The 18,675-nt window shown below is 47.5% G+C and overlaps 1 protein-coding gene across 9 annotated transcripts in view; it reads left to right on the top strand.

Moving 5' to 3' along the window:
• Positions 1-14,183, top strand: part of LOC121839432 (E3 ubiquitin-protein ligase Topors-like) — a 67,247-nt gene extending 53,064 nt beyond the window's left edge. For 4 of the 9 annotated variants that reach the window (XM_042298545.1, XM_042298544.1, XM_042298543.1 and 1 more), the window contains exons 6-9: positions 3,399-3,566; positions 3,678-3,821; positions 4,247-5,733; positions 11,404-14,183. In XM_042298545.1, the coding sequence (XP_042154479.1) occupies positions 3,399-3,566; positions 3,678-3,821; positions 4,247-5,733; positions 11,404-13,981 (4,377 nt within the window). In that variant the 3' untranslated portion in view covers positions 13,982-14,183. Of the gene's footprint in view, positions 1-3,398; positions 3,567-3,677; positions 3,822-4,246; positions 5,784-11,403 lie in introns of all 9 variants that reach the window. The other 5 variants (XM_042298548.1, XM_042298546.1, XM_042298549.1 and 2 more) reach the window with 5 other exon arrangements.
• Positions 14,184-18,675: the final 4,492 nt, after the last annotated feature.

Below are 18,675 nucleotides of genomic sequence, written 5' to 3'. Positions count from 1 at the left end.
AGCCTCCACATTGACTCTGTACCGTAACACCCTGTATATAGCCTCCACATTGACTCTGTACCGTAACACCCTGTATATAGCCTCCACATTGACTCTGTACCGTAACACCCTGTATATAGCCTCCACATTGACTCTGTACCGTAACACCCTGTATATAGCCTCCACGTTGACTCTGTACCGTAACACCCTGTATATAGCCTCCACATTGACTCTGTACCGTAACACCCTGTATATAGCCTCCACATTGACTCTGTACCATAACACCCTGTATATAGCCTCCACATTGACTCTGTACCGTAACACCCTGTATATAGCCTCCACATTGACTCTGTACCATAACACCCTGTATATAGCCTCCACATTGACTCTGTACCGTAACACCCTGTATATAGCCTCCACATTGACTCTGTACCGTAACACCCTGTATATAGCCTCCACATTGACTCTGTACCATAACACCCTGTATATAGCCTCCACATTGACTCTGTACCGGTAACACCCTGTATATAGCCTCCACATTGACTCTGTACCGGTACCCCTGTATATAGCCTCCACATTGACTCTGTACCGTAACACCCTGTATATAGCCTCCACATTGACTCTGTACCGTAACACCCTGTATATAGCCTCCACATTGACTCTGTACCGTAACACCCTGTATATAGCCTCCACATTGACTCTGTACCATAACACCCTGTATATAGCCGTAATTTACTGCTGCTCTTTCATTATGTTTTTCTTATCTCTTACTTTTTGGGGGGGGGATTTTCTTAACTGTTGGTTAGGGGCTTGTAAGTAAGCATTTCACTGTATTCAGTGCAATTTGATTTGAGTTGTAGAAACATTTCAGGGATCAATGGATGTACCTGAGCTGGATTTCCCAGAGCAAAGGGTCTGAAAACTAAATAAGATATTTCATTTTTATTTAAAAAAAAATCTATTTTAGAACAAGACTGTAACGTAACAAAAATGTTGAAAAAGTAAAGAGGTCTGAATACCATAGTAGGATATAGTACCATAGTAGGATATAGTACCATAGCAGGATATAGTACCATAGTAGGATATAGTACCATAGTAGGATATAGTACCATAGTAGGATATAGTACCATAACAGGATATAGTACCATAGTAGGATATAGTACCATAACAGGATATAGTACCATATTAGGATATAGTACCATAGCAGGATATAGTACCATAGCAGGATAATAGTACCATATGATATAGTACCATAACAGGATATAGTACCATATGATATAGTACCATATGATATAGTACCATAACAGGATATAGTACCATAACAGGATATAGTACCATATGATATAGTATATAGTACCATATGATATAGTACCATATGATATAGTACAGGATATAGTACCATAGCAGGATATAGTACCATAACAGGATATAGTACCATAACAGGATATAGTACCATAGCAGGATATAGTACCATAGTAGGATATAGTACCATAACAGGATATAGTACCATAGTAGGATATAGTACCATAGCAGGATATAGTACCATAACAGGATATAGTACCATATGATATAGTACCATAACAGGATATAGTACCATAGCAGGATATAGTACCATAACAGGATATAGTACCATAACAGGATATAGTACCATAGTAGGATATAGTACCATAGCAGGATATAGTACCATAACAGGATATAGTACCATATGATATAGTACCATAACAGGATATAGTACCACAGTAGGATATAGTACCATAGTAGGATATAGTACCATAGTAGGATATAGTACCATAGTAGGATAGAGTACCATAGTAGGATAGAGTACCATAACAGGATAGAGTACCATAGTAGGATATAGTACTATAGCAGGATATAGTACCATAGTAGGATATAGTACCATAACAGGATATAGTACCACAACAGGATATAGTACCACAACAGGATATAGTACCATAGTAGGATATAGTACCATAACAGGATATAGTACCATAGTAGGATATAGTACCATAACAGGATAGAGTACCATAACAGGATAGAGTACCATAGTAGGATAGAGTACCATAACAGGATATAGTACCATGACAGGATATAGTACCATAGTAGGATATAGTACCATAGTAGGATATAGTACCATAACAGGATATAGTACCATAGTAGGATATAGTACCATAGTAGGATATAGTACTATAGTAGGATATAGTACCATAACAGGATATAGTACCATAACAGGATATAGTACCATAGTAGGATATAGTACTATAACAGGATATAGTACCATAGTAGGATATAGGACCATAACAGGATATAGTACCATAACAGGATATAGTACCATTTTAGACCATAGTACCATAGTAGGATATAGTACCATAACAGGATATAGTACCATAGTAGACCATAGTACCATAGTAGACCATAGTAGGATATAGTACAATAACAGGATAGAGTACCATAGTAGGATATAGTACAATAACAGGATATAGTACCATAGTAGGATATAGTACCATAGTAGGATATCGTACCATAACAGGATATAGTACCATAGTAGGATATAGTACCATAACAGGATATAGTACCATAGTAGGATATAGTACCATAGTAGGATATAGTACCATAACAGGATATAGTACCATAGTAGGATATAGTACCATAACAGGATATAGTACCATAGTAGGATATAGTACCATAATAGGATATAGTACCATAATAGGATATAGTACCATAGTAGGATATAGTACCATAACAGGATATAGTACCATAATAGGATATAGTACCATAATAGGATATAGTACCATAGTAGGATATAGTACCATAATAGGATATAGTACCATAATAGGATATAGTACCATAGTAGACCATAGTACGATATAGTACCATAATAGGATATAGTAGATGAATACTTATAAACTCAGCAAAGAAAAACGTCCTCTCACTGTCATGCGTTTATTTTTCAGCAAACTAAACATGTGTAAACATTGACTGAACGTTCTGATTTATTACGCATCACAATAATACTGTCGTACAGGGACCTATTAAAATCTGAAATCTGTTTGCCTCATCAGAAAGATTCAGGGAATATGTATCACTGTTCTGTTCATGTCTTATGATCAACTTGGGCAAATTCATTTCCAATACATTTATTTGATTCCCTACTGAGTTCAATACATTTAGTTGATTCCCTACTGAGTTCAATACATTTATTAAAAAATATTGTAGAATTCCGTTTTAATGTCTCGCTTCCGTGATTCTGTCGGGGTTTTCTGCATCTTAGATTTTATAGGGCCGAGGGGAAGTTTTGAGGCCAGTCATCTTTGCTGCTGCTAGTATCAAGTCTTTCAGAGCGTGTTTTGAGTCTGCATATTTGATTAATTGAAACTTCGACCTTTAACCCTTGACCTTTAACCCTTGAACCCTGGTTACAGCGGGAGCTGACGGTGCTGTACGGCGCCCATGGCTCATTGGTCAACATCGTCCAACGCATCATCACCTCGCGAATCGCACGTCACGACATGGAGGGAGGGGGTGGGGCCATCCAGGACGAACTCCGTCCCTTCCTGCTGGCGAGGACTGATCACTTCCTTCACGAGCTTGTGAGCGCACGCGCGCACGCGCGCACACACACACACACACACTCTCTCCCTAAACCAATCACACACTCACTCACTCACACCCTCACTAACCTTTGTGTCTCACCCCCCCAGATCAGTTTTGCACGTTCCCCTCTCAGTATGGAAGTGTACGACCAGCTGTCCATCTACGACCCTCCAGCGCCGTCCTACGAGGACAGGATGACATCATCATCCAGCGACACTGACGACTCTGTCATCGCCATTTCGGATGAAGAGGTTTTTTTTTTATTACTGGTTTTTAAATAGTTGTTTCACCCCTTGAGAGAAGAGTGGGTGAGTAAGCATGTCACTGTACTGTGGACAATACGCTGTGTCCTTTTGATTTGAGGAGGAAAAGGTGTGTATTTCCCCTCAGGAATGTCTGTCTAGGAAGAGGAAGTAAGATATTTCCCCTCAGACATATTCCTATCTAGGAAGAGGAAGTAAGATATTTCCCCTCAGACATATTCCTATCTAGGAAGAGGAAGTAAGATATTTCCCCTCAGGAATATGTCTGTCTAGGAAGAGGAAGTAAGATATTTCCCCTCAGACATATTCCTATCTAGGAAGAGGAAGTAAGATATTTCCCCTCAGGAATATGTCTGTCTAGGAAGAGGAAGGGAGATATTTCCCCTCAGGAATATGTTTGTCTGTCTTTCTAGGAAGAGGAAGGAGGGTCGGAGGGAGAACGAGAGAGACGACCGGTGTCGGTAGCAGGAAGTAGCGCTCTGAGCCAATCTGCTTGGGACGATGAAACACCAGGACCCTCCTACTCTACAGCTGAGCCGTCCCAATCCCCCATGCCGCTGTCGATCAGCCCAGGGGGGAGGGACTCTGGTCCAGCGGGGGCTAATCAGAATCCTGCTCAGGACATGACAGCGGCAGGGAATGGAGAGAGGGTTGAGGAGGGAGGAGAGGAAGAGGAGGGGGAACAATGTATGATAGTAGGGTTTGTTAAAGCCATGGCTGAGAGAACTCCTGAACTGGTCCAACTCTCCTCTGACCCCTCAGACGAAGAGGGGGAGAAACAGGAGACGAAAGAGACTGTTCCACAAACAGTGTTAACCCCTCTCTCTCTCGTTGTCCCTCCCCTCTCCATTCCAGTTCCCCCCATGTCTCTGTTTAAAAACACCAGCACAGAAAGACAGGGAGGAGGGGGAGAGAGACAGGGAGGAGGGGGTGAGAGAGGACTGGGAGTAAGACATCTAGACAGAGAGAGAGAGCAGGTAGAAGAGAGACTCCTCTATTGCCCTCTAGGGGAGAGAAGGGAGGGCAGACAGCGAGAGCGGTCGTGTTCAGGATCGCGGTCCAGAAGCAGACATCGGTCAGCGAGCGTTTGGTCGCGGTCCGGTCGGTCCAGGAGTTCTGAACGGAGCTGGTCAGCACGGAGCCCCGTGTCCGTACGGAGCGACGACAGCAGCCAGGAACGGCGCCGGAAGAGACGGATGAGAGAGCGGGAGAAAAGGAGACAGGAGAAAGGAAGAGGCTCCCACGACAGAGGCTCCCACGACAGAGGCTCCCACGACAGAGGCTCCCACGACAGAGGCTCCCACGACAGAGGCTCCCACGACAGAGGCTCCCACGACAGAGGCTCCCACGACAGAGGCTCCCACGACAGAGGCTCCCACGACAGAGGCTCCCACGACAGAGGCTCCCACGACAGAGGCTCCCACGACAGAGGCTCCCACGACAGAGGCTCCCATAGACAACACAGCAGAGAGCACAGGAGAGAGACCAGTGGAGGAAGTGAGAGGAGCAGAGGTAGAGCGAGAGAAAGGATTCCATATGAACCAGCCAGGTCCCAATATTCTAACACAGGAATATTCTTTAGTCCGGAAAACAGCGTCCTATCCCATTCCCCGTCCTTATCCCGGAGTAGCCAGCGAGGACCAGAATCTCCTGGGGAACACCGGCATTCCCGGTCCTCTGACAGCCTCTCTTCCTCCAGCTCCCTGTCCCATCTCTCTGCACACAGACAGCATTCCCGACATTCCCCACGCTCCGACAAGCCGGGAGGGAAGAGGAAATATAAGACACGGCATCTGGAAGACCCTTCCTGGGAGCCATCCGGCTCTGCACGGAGAGAGAGGGGGCGAGGGGGGACAGAGGCCACCGCTAGCCCCCGGAAAAGCAGAGGCAGTCTGGAAGACCCTTCCTGGGAGCCATCCAGCTCTGCACGGAGAGAGAGGGGGCGAGGGGGTGAGCGAGAGAGGGGGCGAGGGGTGAGCGAGAGAGGGGGCGAGGGGTGAGCGAGAGAGGGGCGAGGTGGTGAGCGAGAGAGGGGGCGAGGCGGGACAGAGGCCACCGCTAGCCCCCGGAAGAGCAGAGGCAGTCTGGAAGAGAGGTGAGGAGGACTGGGTCTTGGAGAGGGTCTAGTCTATACCATAACATACTGGAGAAATGTTACCGTGTTCCTTATATTCAGAAAGTATTCAGGCCCCTTGACTTTTTCCACATTTTGTTACGTTACAGCCTTATTCTAAAATGGATTCAATAAAACATCCTCATCTACACAAAATACCTCATGACAAAGCGGAAACAGGTTATTTAGAAATTTTTTGCTAAAAAAATACTGAATTAAAACACCTTATTTCCGTAAGTATTCAGACCCTTTGCTATGAGACTCTAAATTGAGCTCAGGTGCATCCTGTTTCCATTGATCATCCTTGAGATGTTTCTACTACCAGATTGGAGTCCACCTGTGGTAAATTCAATTGATTGGACATGATTTGGAAAGGCACACACCTGTCTATATAAGGTCCCACAGTTGACAGTGCATGTCAGAGCAAAAACCAAGACATGAGGTTGAAGGAATTGTCCTTAGAGCTCAGAGACAGCATTGTGTTGAGACACAGATCTGGGGAAGGGTACCAAAACATTTCTGCAGCATTGAAGGTCCCCAAGAACACAATGGCCTCCATCATTCTTAAATAGAAGATGTTTGGAACCACCAAGACTCTTCCTAGAGCTGGCTGCCTGGCCAAACTGAGCAATCAGGGGAGAAGGTCCTTGGTCAGGTAGGTGACCAAGAACCTGATGGTCACTCTGACAGAGCTCCAGAGTTTCTGTGAACATGGGTGTCCTTCTGGAAGGTTCTCCCATCTCTGCAGCACTCCACCAATCAGACCTTTCTGGTAGAGTGGCCAGACGGAAGCCACTATTCAGTAAAAGGCACATGACAGCCCGCTTGGAGTTTGCCAAAAGTCACTCAGACCATGAGAAACAAGAATCTCTGGTATGATGAAACCAAGATTGAACTCTTTGGCTTGAATGCCAAGCTTCACATCTGGAGGAAACATGGCACGATCCCTATGGTGAAGCATGGTGGTGGCAGCATCATGCTGTGGGGAAGTTTTTCAGCGGCAGGATCGAGGGGAAGATGAACGGAGCAAAGTACAGAGAGATCCTTGATGAAAACCTGCTACAGAGCGCTCAGGACCTCAAACTGGGGCGAAGGTTCACCTTCAAACAGGACAACGACCCTAAGCACACAGCCAAGACAACGCAGGAGTGGCTTCGGGACAAGTCTCTGAATGTCCTTGAGTGGCCCAGTCAGAGCCCGGACTTGAACCCGATCGAACATCTCTGGAGAGACCTGAAAATAGCTGTGCAGCGACGCTCCCCATCCAACCTGACAGAACTTAAGAGGATCTGCAGAGAAGAATGGGAGAAACTCCCCAAATACAGGTGTACCAAGCTTGTGGCGTCATAGCCAAGAAGACTGGAGGCTGTAATCACTGCCAAAGGTGCTTCAACAAAGTACTGAGTAAAGGGTCTGAATACTTATAGTACTGAGTAAAGGGTCTGAATACTACTGAGTAAAGGGTCTGAATACTTATACTACTGAGTAAAGGGTCTGAATACTTATGTAAATGTGATATTTCAGTTATTATTTTTAATAAATTAACAATTTTGAAAAACCTGTTTTTGCTTTGAGGGGAAAATGGTTTTAATCCATTTTAGAATAAGGCTGTAAACTAACAATGTGAAAGAAAGTCAAGATGTCTTTCTGAAGGCACTACCTAGGGCACTACTTTAGACCAGAGCCCTGTGGGTAGTGTACTACTTTAGACCAGAGCCCTGTGGGTAGTGTGCTACTTTAGACCAGAGCCCTGTGGGTAGTGTGCTACTTTAGACCAGAGCCCTGTGGGTAGTGTGCTACTTTAGACCAGAGCCCTGTGGGTAGTGTGCTACTTTAGACCAGAGCCCTGTGGGTAGGGCACTACTTTAGACCAGAGCCCTGTGGGTAGTGTACTACTTTAGACCAGAGCCCTGTGGGTAGTGTGCTACTTTAGACCAGAGCCCTGTGGGTAGTGTGCTACTTTAGACCAGAGCCCTGTGGGTAGTGTGCTACTTTAGACCAGAGCCCTGTGGGTAGTGCACTACTTTAGACCAGAGCCCTGTGGGTAGTGTGCTACTTTAGACCAGAGCCCTGTGGGTAGTGCGCTACTTTAGACCAGAGCCCTGTGGGTAGTGTGCTACTTTAGACCAAAGCCCTGTGGGTAGTGTACTACTTTAGACCAGAGCCCTGTGGGTAGTGTGCTACTTTAGACCAAAGCCCTGTGGGTAGTGTGCTACTTTAGACCAGAGCCCTGTGGGTAGTGTGCTACTTTAGACCAGAGCCCTGTGGGTAGTGTGCTACTTTAGACCAGAGCCCTGTGGGTAGTGTGCTACTTTAGACCAGAGCCCTGTGGGTAGTGTGCTACTTTAGACCAGAGCCCTGTGGGTAGTGTGCTACTTTAGACCAGAGCCCTGTGGGTAGGGCACTACTTTAGACCAGAGCCCTGTGGGTAGTGCGCTACTTTAGACCAGAGCCCTGTGGGTAGTGCGCTACTTTAGACCAGAGCCCTGTGGGTAGTGTGCTACTTTAGACCAGAGCCCTGTGGGTAGTGTGCTACTTTAGACCAGAGCCCTGTGGGTAGTGTGCTACTTTAGACCAGAGCCCTGTGGGTAGTGTGCTACTTTAGACCAGAGCCCTGTGGGTAGTGTGCTACTTTAGACCAGAGCCCTGTGGGTAGTGTACTACTTTAGACCAGAGCCCTGTGGGTAGTGTGCTACTTTAGACCAGAGCCCTGTGGGTAGTGCGCTACTTTAGTCCAGAGCCCTGTGGGTAGTGTGCTACTTTAGACCAGAGCCCTGTGGGTAGTGTGCTACTTTAGACCAGAGCCCTATGTGTAGTGTGCTACTTTAGACCAGAGCCCTGTGGGTAGTGTGCTACTTTAGACCAGAGCCCTGTGGGTAGTGCACTACTTTAGACCAGAGCCCTGTGGGTAGTGTTCTACTTTAGACCAGAGCCCTGTGGGTAGTGTGCTACTTTAGACCAGAGCCCTGTGGGTAGTGTACTACTTTAGACCAGAGCCCTGTGGGTAGTGTTCTACTTTAGACCAGAGCCCTGTGGGTAGTGTACTACTTTAGACCAGAGCCCTGTGGGTAGTGTACTACTTTAGACCAGAGCCCTGTGGGTAGTGTACTACTTTAGACAGAGCCCTGTGGGTAGTGTGCTACTTTAGACAGAGCCCTGTGGGTAGTGTGCTACTTTAGACCAGAGCCCTGTGGGTAGTGTTCTACTTTAGACAGAGCCCTGTGGGTAGTGTTCTACTTTAGACCAGAGCCCTGTGGGTAGTGTTCTACTTTAGACAGAGCCCTGTGGGTAGTGTTCTACTTTAGACCAGAGCCCTGTGGGTAGTGTGCTACTTTAGACCAGAGCCCTGTGGGTAGTGTTCTACTTTAGACAGAGCCCTGTGGGTAGTGTGCTACTTTAGACCAGAGCCCTGTGGGTAGTGTGCTACTTTAGACCAGAGCCCTGTGGGTAGTGTGCTACTTTAGACCAGAGCCCTGTGGGTAGTGTGCTACTTTAGACCAGAGCCCTGTGGGTAGTGTGCTACTTTAGACCAGAGCCCTGTGGGTAGTGTGCTACTTTAGACCAGAGCCCTATGGGTAGTGTGCTACTTTAGACCAGAGCCCTGTGGGTAGTGTGCTACTTTAGACCAGAGCCCTGTGGGTAGTGTCCTACTTTAGACCAGAGCCCTGTGGGTAGTGTGCTACTTTAGACCAGAGCCCTGTGGGTAGTGTGCTACTTTAGACCAGAGCCCTGTGGGTAGTGTGCTACTTTAGACCAGAGCCCTGTGGGTAGTGTGCTACTTTAGACCAGAGCCCTGTGGGTAGTGTGCTACTTTAGACCAGAGCCCTGTGGGTAGTGTGCTACTTTAGACCAGAGCCCTGTGGGTAGTGCGCTACTTTAGACCAGAGCCCTGTGGGTAGTGTGCTACTTTAGACCAGAGCCCTGTGGGTAGTGTACTACTTTAGACCAGAGCCCTGTGGGTAGTGTGCTACTTTAGACCAGAGCCCTGTGGGTAGTGTACTACTTTAGACCAGAGCCCTGTGGGTAGTGTGCTACTTTAGACCAGAGCCCTGTGGGTAGTGTGCTACTTTAGACCAGAGCCCTGTGGGTAGTGTGCTACTTTAGACCAGAGCCCTGTGGGTAGTGCACTACTTTAGACCAGAGCCCTGTGGGTAGTGTGCTAATTTAGACCAGAGCCCTGTGGGTAGTGTGCTACTTTAGACCAGAGCCCTGTGGGTAGAGTACTACTTTAGACCAGAGCCCTGTGGGTAGTGTGCTACTTTAGACCAGAGCCCTGTGGGTAGTGTACTACTTTAGACCAGAGCCCTGTGGGTAGTCTGCTACTTTAGACCAAAGCCCTGTGGGTAGTGCGCTACTTTAGACCAGAGCCCTGTGGGTAGTGTGCTACTTTAGACCAGAGCCCTGTGGGTAGTGTGCTACTTTAGACCAGAGCCCTGTGGGTAGTGTGCTACTTTAGACCAGAGCCCTGTGGGTAGTGTGCTACTTTAGACCAGAGCCCTGTGGGTAGTGTGCTACTTTAGACCAGAGCCCTGTGGGTAGTGTACTACTTTAGACCAGAGCCCTGTGGGTAGTGTGCTACTTTAGACCAGAGCCCTGTGGGTAGTGTGCTACTTTAGTCCAGAGCCCTGTGGGTAGTGTGCTACTTTAGACCAAAGCCCTGTGGGTAGTGCGCTACTTTAGACCAAAGCCCTATGGGTAGTGTGCTACTTTAGACCAGAGCCCTGTGGGTAGTGTGCTACTTTAGACCAGAGCCCTGTGGGTAGTGTACTACTTTAGACCAGAGCCCTGTGGGTAGTGTACTACTTTAGACCAGAGCCCTGTGGGTAGTGTCCTACTTTAGACCAAAGCCCTGTGGGTAGTGCGCTACTTTAGACCAAAGCCCTATGGGTAGTGCGCTACTTTAGACCAAAGCCCTATGGGTAGTGCGCTACTTTAGACCAGAGCCCTGTGGGTAGTGTGCTACTTTAGACCAAAGCCCTATGGGTAGTGTTCTACTTTAGACTAGAGCCCTATGGGTAGTGCACTACTTTAGACCAGAGCCCTATGGTTAGTGCACTATGTAGGGCAGGGTATTCACCTCTGACCCCACGAGGTCCAGAGCCTGCTGGTTTTCTGTTCTACCTGATATTTAATTGCGATCAGTCCCTGATTTAGAGGGGAACAATGAATAAATGTGATATTTAATTGCGATCAGTCCCTGATTTAGAGGGGAACAATGAATAAATGTGATATTTAATTGCGATCAGTCCCTGATTTAGAGGGGAACAATGAATAAATGTGATATTTAATTGCGATCAGTCCCTGATTTAGAGGGAACCATGTAAAATGGAACTGGCTTGGAGGTCCAAAGGGTTGTTATTTGGTACTTGGCCACTGTTGGTTTGTATTCCTAACAAATGTCTCCTGTAGTGTGTTCTCTCTAGGTAGGTTATCTCTGACTCTGTGTCCGTCTGTCCCCAGTGTGAAGAAGAGGAGACGTCAGTCCCGCAGCCCCAGTGTCGAAATCATCTATGAAGGCATGACCGTGACCACTGCTAGCCCCATACGACCCAAACACAACCACAAACGCGACGGCAAACACCGGAGAAAACAACGTCACGACCGCACCCTCCAACGCTCTCCCATGGTCATCACTATAGACAGCGACAGTGACAACAAACACGCGGTCCAAACGACCAGTCTGGAAGATGACCTCGCTCTGGATTTCTCTGAGCGTTCTCTGACCGTGCCTGGTCTTCCACTAGGCGGCCACAACCTGGACGTGGGGGTTGATATCAGTGATTTTGCGGTCGATGTTCTCGACCGTTCTCTGAGTGTTTCGGACCATAACTCGGACCTTGACCACAATGACGGAATCGACCATAAAACGGAACTCGATGACGACTGTGTGGTTGACGTTTCTGTCACCGTCAAGGACCGCGTTCTGAACACAAACACTAATGCGGTCGACCGTCCCCAGGACGCAGACGGTTATGTTCTCCCCCAGGTCAATCTTACCTGTGACCCTGGGTTCGCGACCTCTGACTCTCATCTCCTAGCGACCATCCTAAAGGACCTAGAACACATCACACTCCCTAACCTGAACCCAGACCCTAACCACAGCCGTAATTCAACCACACCGGACCACAGGGAGAACGCCAGGGAGAACGCCAGGGAGAACGCCAGGCTGGCCCGAGAGAACGCCAGGGAGAACGCCAGGGAGAACGCCAGGGAGAACGCCAGGGAGAACGCCAGGCTGGCCAGAGAGAACGCCAGAGAGAACGCCAGGGAGAACGCCAGGCTGGCCAGAGAGAACGCAAGGGAGAACGCCAGGGAGAACGCCTGGCCGGCCAGAGAGAACACACCGACTCCCTGGTCCTCTGAGGGAGAGACTAACTTCAACAGCCCTGTTTCACCTTCAGCCAATCACTCTCCGAGTTCTGAATCATTCACAGACAACCACTCTGCTAGTCCTATATCTCCTGTAGGTCACCCTGCTAGTCCTATATCTCCTGTAGGTCACCCTGCTAGTCCTATATCTCCTGTAGGTCTCCCTGCTAGTCCTATATCTCCTGTAGGTCACCCTGCTAGTCCTATATCTCCTGTAAGTCACTCTGCTAGTTCTATATCTCCTGTAAGTCACTCTGCTAGTCCTATATCTCCTGTAGGTCATCCTGCTAGTCCTATATCTCCTGTAGGTCACCCTGCTAGTCCTATATCTCCTGTAGATCACCCTGCTAGTCCTATATCTCCTGTAGGTCACCCTGCTAGTCCTAGATCTCCTCTCGGTCACTCTGACAGTCCTATATCTCCTGTAGGTCACTCTGCTGGTCCTATAGGTCACTATGCTAGTCCTGTAGGTCACTCTGCTGGTCCTATAGGTCACTCTGCTGGTCCTATAGGTCACTCTGCTGGTCCTATAGGTCACTCTGCTGGTCCTATAGGTCACTCTGCTGGTCCTTTAGGTCACTCTGCTGGTCCTATAGGTCACTCTGCTGGTCCTATAGGTCACTCTGCTGGTCCTATAGGTCACTCTGCTGGTCCTATAGGTCACTCTGCTGATCCTGTAGGTCACTCTGCTGGTCCTATAGGTCACTCTGCTGGTCCTATAGGTCACTCTGCTGGTCCTGTAGGTCACTCTGCTGGTCCTATAGGTCACTCTGCTGGTCCTATAGGTCACTCTGCTGGTCCTATAGGTCACTCTGCCGGTCCTGTACATCACGACTCTAGTGCAGTATCACCCATTGTCCACCATTCTAATAGTCCTTTATCATCACCCATAGCTGGCTCTATATCGGTGGAAAATCCCCGCTTGCCTTCTAGCACTGGGTCATCTGTATCGGCCAGGCATGATCAGGAGGGGCCTGTATCGGCCAGGCATGATCAGGAGGGGCCTGTATCGGCCAGGCATGATCAGGAGGGGCCTGTATCGGCCAGGCATGATCAGGAGGGGCATGTATCGGCCAGGCATGATCAGGAGGGGCCTGTATCGGCCAGGCATGACCAGGAAGGGCCTGTATCGGCCAGGCATGACCAGGAGGGGCCTGTATCGGCCAGGCATGATCAGGAGGGGCCTGTATCGGCCAGGCATGATCAGGAGGGGCCTGTATCGGCCAGGCATGATCAGGAGGGGCCTGTATCGGCCAGGCATGATCAGGAGGGGCCTGTATCGGCCAGGCATGATCAGGAGGGGCCTGTATCGGCCAGGCATGATCAGGAGGGGCCTGTATCGGCCAGGCATGATCAGGAGGGGCCTGTATCGGCCAGGCATGACCAGGAGGGGCCTGTATCGGCCAGGCATGACCAGGAGGGGCCTGTATCGGCCAGGCATGACCAGGAGGGGCCTGTATCGGCCAGGCATGATCAGGAGGGGCCTGTATCGGCCAGGCATGATCAGGAGGGGCCTGTATCGGCCAGGCATGATCAGGGGGGCCTGTATCGGCCAGGCATGATCAGGAGGGGCCTGTATCGGCCAGGCATGATCAGGAGGGGCCTGTATCGGCCAGGCATGATCAGGAGGGGCCTATACACTAACACGGTATACAGCACTGACTGATCACCTGGACACACACTTACATGAACTGCCCCACACACACACACACACACAGTCACACACACACACACACCATTTGAATATGCTGAGGTTGTTTAACGTGGTTTGATTTGAAACCTGTTGTCTTCTACAAAATGGACTCTTGAATGAAACTATCTTTCTGCAGGAAAAAAAACAAATAAAATCACATTTGACAATAAATTTATTTTATTTTGTTACGTTTGATCATTTTGAGATGCAGCGTACTGTATTTTCACTACTGTATTTTCACTACTGTATTTTGACACTTGCTACATGTGGGCCCTGGTAAGGTAGTGGACTATATATAGGGAATAGGGCCCTGGTAATGTAGTGGACTATATATAGGGAATAGGGCCCTGGTAAGGTAGTGGACTATATATAGGGAATAGGGCCCTGGTAATGTAGTGGACTATATATAGGGAATAGGGCCCTGGTAAGGTAGTGGACTATATATAGGGAATAGGGCCCTGGTAAGGTAGTGGACTATATATAGGGAATAGGGCCCTGGTAAGTAGTGGACTATATATAGGGAATAGGGCCCTGGTAAGGTAGTGGACTATATATAGGGAATAGGGCCCTGGTAATGTAGTGAACTATATATAGGGAATAGGGCCCTGGTAAGGTAGTGGACTATATATAGGGAATAGGGCCCTGGTAAGGTAGTGGACTATATATAGGGAATAGGGCCCTGGTAAGGTAGTGGACTATATATAGGGAATAGGGCCCTGGTAAGGTAGTGGACTATATATAGGGAATAGGGCCCTGGTAAGGTAGTGGACTATATATAGGGAATAGGGCCCTGGTAAGGTAGTGGACTATATATAGGGAATAGGGCCCTGGTAAGGTAGTGGACTATATATAGGGAATAGGGCCCTGGTAAGGTAGTGGACTATATATAGGGAATAGGGCCCTGGTAAGGTAGTGGACTACATATGGGGAATAGGGCCCTGGTAAGGTAGTGGACTATATATAGGGAATAGGGCCCTGGTAAGGTAGTGGACTACATATGGGGAATAGGGCCCTGGTAAGGTAGTGGACTATATAGGGCCCTGGTAAGGTAGTGGACTATATATAGAGAATATGGCCCTGGTAATGTAGTGGACTATATATTGGGAATAGGGCCCTGGTAAGGTAGTGAACTATATATAGGGAATAATGCCCTGGTAAGGTAGTGGACTATATATGACCCTGGTAAGGTAGTGGACTATATATAGGGAATAGGTTCCTGGTAAGGTAGTGGACTACATATGGGGAATAGGGCCCTGGTAAGGTAGTGGACTATATATAGAGAATAGGGCCCTGGTAATGTAGTGGACTATATATAGGGAATAGGGCCCTGGTAAGGTAGTGGACTATATATAGGGAATAGGGCCCTGGTAAGGTAGTGGACTATATATAGGGAATAGGGCCCTGGTAAGGTAGTGGACTATATATAGAGAATATGGCCCTGGTAATGTAGTGGACTATATATAGGGAATAGGGCCCTGGTAAGGTAGTGGACTATATATAGGGAATAGGGCCCTGGTAAGGTAGTGGACTATATAGGGCCCTGGTAAGGTAGTGGACTATATATATAGAATAGGGCCCTGGTAATGTAGTGGACTATATAGGGCCCTGGTAAGGTAGTGGACTATATATAGGAATAGGGCCCTGGTAAGGTAGTGGACTATATATAGGGAATAGGGCCCTGGTAAGGTAGTGGACTACATAGGGCCCTGGTAAGGTAGTGGACTATATAGGGCCCTGGTAAGGTAGTGGACTATATAGGGCCCTGGAAAGGTAGTGGACTATATATAGGGAATAGGGCCCTGGTAAGGTAGTGGACTATATATAGGGAATAGGGCCCTGGTAAGGTAGTGGACTACATATGGGGAATAGGGCCCTGGGGTAGTGGACTATATAGGGCCCTGGTAAGGTAGTGGACTATAGAGAATATGGCCCTGGTAATGTAGTGGACTATATATAGGGAATAGGGCCCTGGTAAGATAGTGGACTATATATAGGGAATAGGGCCCTGGTAAGGTAGTGGACTACATATGGGGAATAGGGCCCTGGTAAGGTAGTGGACTATATAGGGCCCTGGTAAGGTAGTGGACTATATATAGAGAATATGGCCCTGGTAATGTAGTGGACTATATATAGGGAATAGGGCCCTGGTAAGGTAGTGGACTATATTTAGGGAATAGGGCCCTGGTAAGGTAGTGGACTATATAGTTACTTTACTTGACATTTAAATGTAAAACTTGAGTCGGGCATACCAACTGGGCTACAACATATGGTACCAAATGGTTACTTTACCATCTCTAAATGGGTTGTAAAATGGGCTATCTGCTGTGAATATGGTCAGGGATTGTCTCTGGGACTACTGGGTCATGTATGTGAGGGACCCAGAACGAACCTGAATACTGTTTTAATTAACTGTTAAAAGACGGCAACTAATGAAATGTGGGGAAGCTAAAATAAACTGGTCAACATGTTTGTGTGGGTTTTAACTGAGAAAACGTGTCCTATAATGCTTGTGAAATTCCTCTGCAAATATGCTGAGTTGAACTGGGCAACTTTTTTTGTGTTTGCCTGAAAGCCTGTCTAGTGCGTGCTGGGGGGGGGGTATTCAGGCGTTAAACCATAGATTGTACAGTATAAACGGTGGGATTGTATCTACATCATGTCCATGCAAGACTACAGGAGCTGGACATCTACAGAGTGACTCGACCGGTAAGTGGAACCTACTTAATGTAATGTTTGTTCCGTGTTGTTCGGTGACTAATCCGTGTTGGTAGTTATAAACCCAGGGTCGTTACAGTATGTTCCGCTGCTGCCTGGCTGCAGACTCTATACGATCTGTACCTAATTTATCACCCACCCCCCATATTATGTGTCTAGATAACTAACTAGCCAGCCACGCTCAACCCAAAGCCGGCCCTGTTGCGCTAACCTCAGCTGGTTTTGCATGGAAGCTAACGTTAACAAATGGTTGTTGAACAAGTTTAGTAGTATAGGAGAGTCGTGTTTGAACCGCTGAGTTTATTTCGTTGTTTGAGTGTAAACTTCTTAGTCGTCGGTTAATCGCTGTATTTCGTCGGATGTTGATTTCCTGCCATGTTTGTACGGAGGTAAAGACAATTTGACAGGACTGATGACTGCTGTTTTCAACTGATGAATCGCTTGGGACATTATTGTATTATTTGTGGAATGTTTAATTTAATAAAGGTTGTTATAGTTTTGTAAAAAGTAAAAAGCCTGAAAACAAAATGTTAAACTATAAACGTTCTAATAACTAACTAACTAATTAAAAACTGAAAATAAATACCTTGTTTAGTTATTGAGCTGGCTAACTCGGTTTGTTACAGACTGACCAGAAAAATTCAAATTGACATAGTCTTGAATTTATTCTGAATGGTCTTTCAAATGAAATTAATAATGATTTATAAAAGCGAAAAAGGTTACTTTACGTCAACTGCAGCCCATTAAAAATGGTAAAGGGTCCATTGAGCTGCGTTTACGCAGGCAGCCCAATTTGGATCTTTTGCCCAATTTATTGGCGAAAGAGCTGATCTGATTGGTCAAAAGACCAATTTAGTGGAAACAATTATCAGAATTGGGTTGCTTGTTCCCTATGGCTGCGTTTACACAACGTTGTAGCCCACATAGGTTTGTCCATGTCTGGCTCAGAAGGTTATAAACCCAACTGGGTAAAATGTCCATTTATAGAGTCCTTGGATAAAGACAAATGTTGCACTAGATCAGTATAAATAATGATGTTTCCTTTTCCCCAATGAACAGACCCAAACTTTAAAAAGGCAGAAGAGACTCCTGATCTCAGAGGTGGATGAAGACGGGTCAGGACCTGACAGTGGTAACACCGTGACAGCAGCACAACCCGACGGTGCTGTTTCTCTATGAACCCCACGGTGCTGTTTCCCTATGAACCCGACGGTGCTGTTTCCCAATGAACCCCACGGTGCTGTTTCTCTATGAACCCGACGGTGCTGTTTCCCAATGAACCCCACGGTGCTGTTTCTCTATGAACCCGACGGTGCTGTTTCTCTATGAACCCGACGGTGCTGCTTCTCTATGAACCCGACGGTGCTGTTTCTCTATGAACCCGACGGTGCTGTTTCTCTATGAACCCGACGGTGCTGTTTCCCAATGAACCCCACGGTGCTGTTTCCCAATGAACCCCACGGTGCTGTTTCCCAATGAACCCCACGGTGCTGTTTCCCAATGAACCCGACGGTGCTGTTTCTCTATGAACCCCACGAATGAACCCGACGGTGCTGTTTCCCAATGAACCCCACGGTGCTGTTTCCCAATGAACCCCACGGTGCTGTTTCCCAATGAACCCGACGGTGCTGTTTCTCTATGAACCCGACGGTGCTGTTTCTCATATGAACCCGACGGTGCTGTTTCTCTATGAACCAGACGGTGCTGTTTCTCTATGAACCCGACGGTGCTGTTTCTCTATGAACCCGGTGCTGTTTCCACCCCGACGGTGCTGTTTCTCTCTGCTGTTTCTCTATGAACCCGACGGTGCTGTTTCTCTGTTTCTCTATGAACCCGACGGTGCTGTTTCTCTATGAACCCGACGGTGCGGTGCTGTTTCTCTATGAACCCGACGGTGCTGTTTCTCTATGAACCCGACGGTGCTGTTTCTCTATGAACCCGACGGTGCTGTT

Source organism: Oncorhynchus tshawytscha, linkage group LG15, assembly GCF_018296145.1.
Source record: "Oncorhynchus tshawytscha isolate Ot180627B linkage group LG15, Otsh_v2.0, whole genome shotgun sequence".
Lineage (NCBI taxonomy): Eukaryota > Metazoa > Chordata > Actinopteri > Salmoniformes > Salmonidae > Oncorhynchus > Oncorhynchus tshawytscha.
This window is presented reverse-complemented; position numbering and strand designations above follow the sequence as displayed.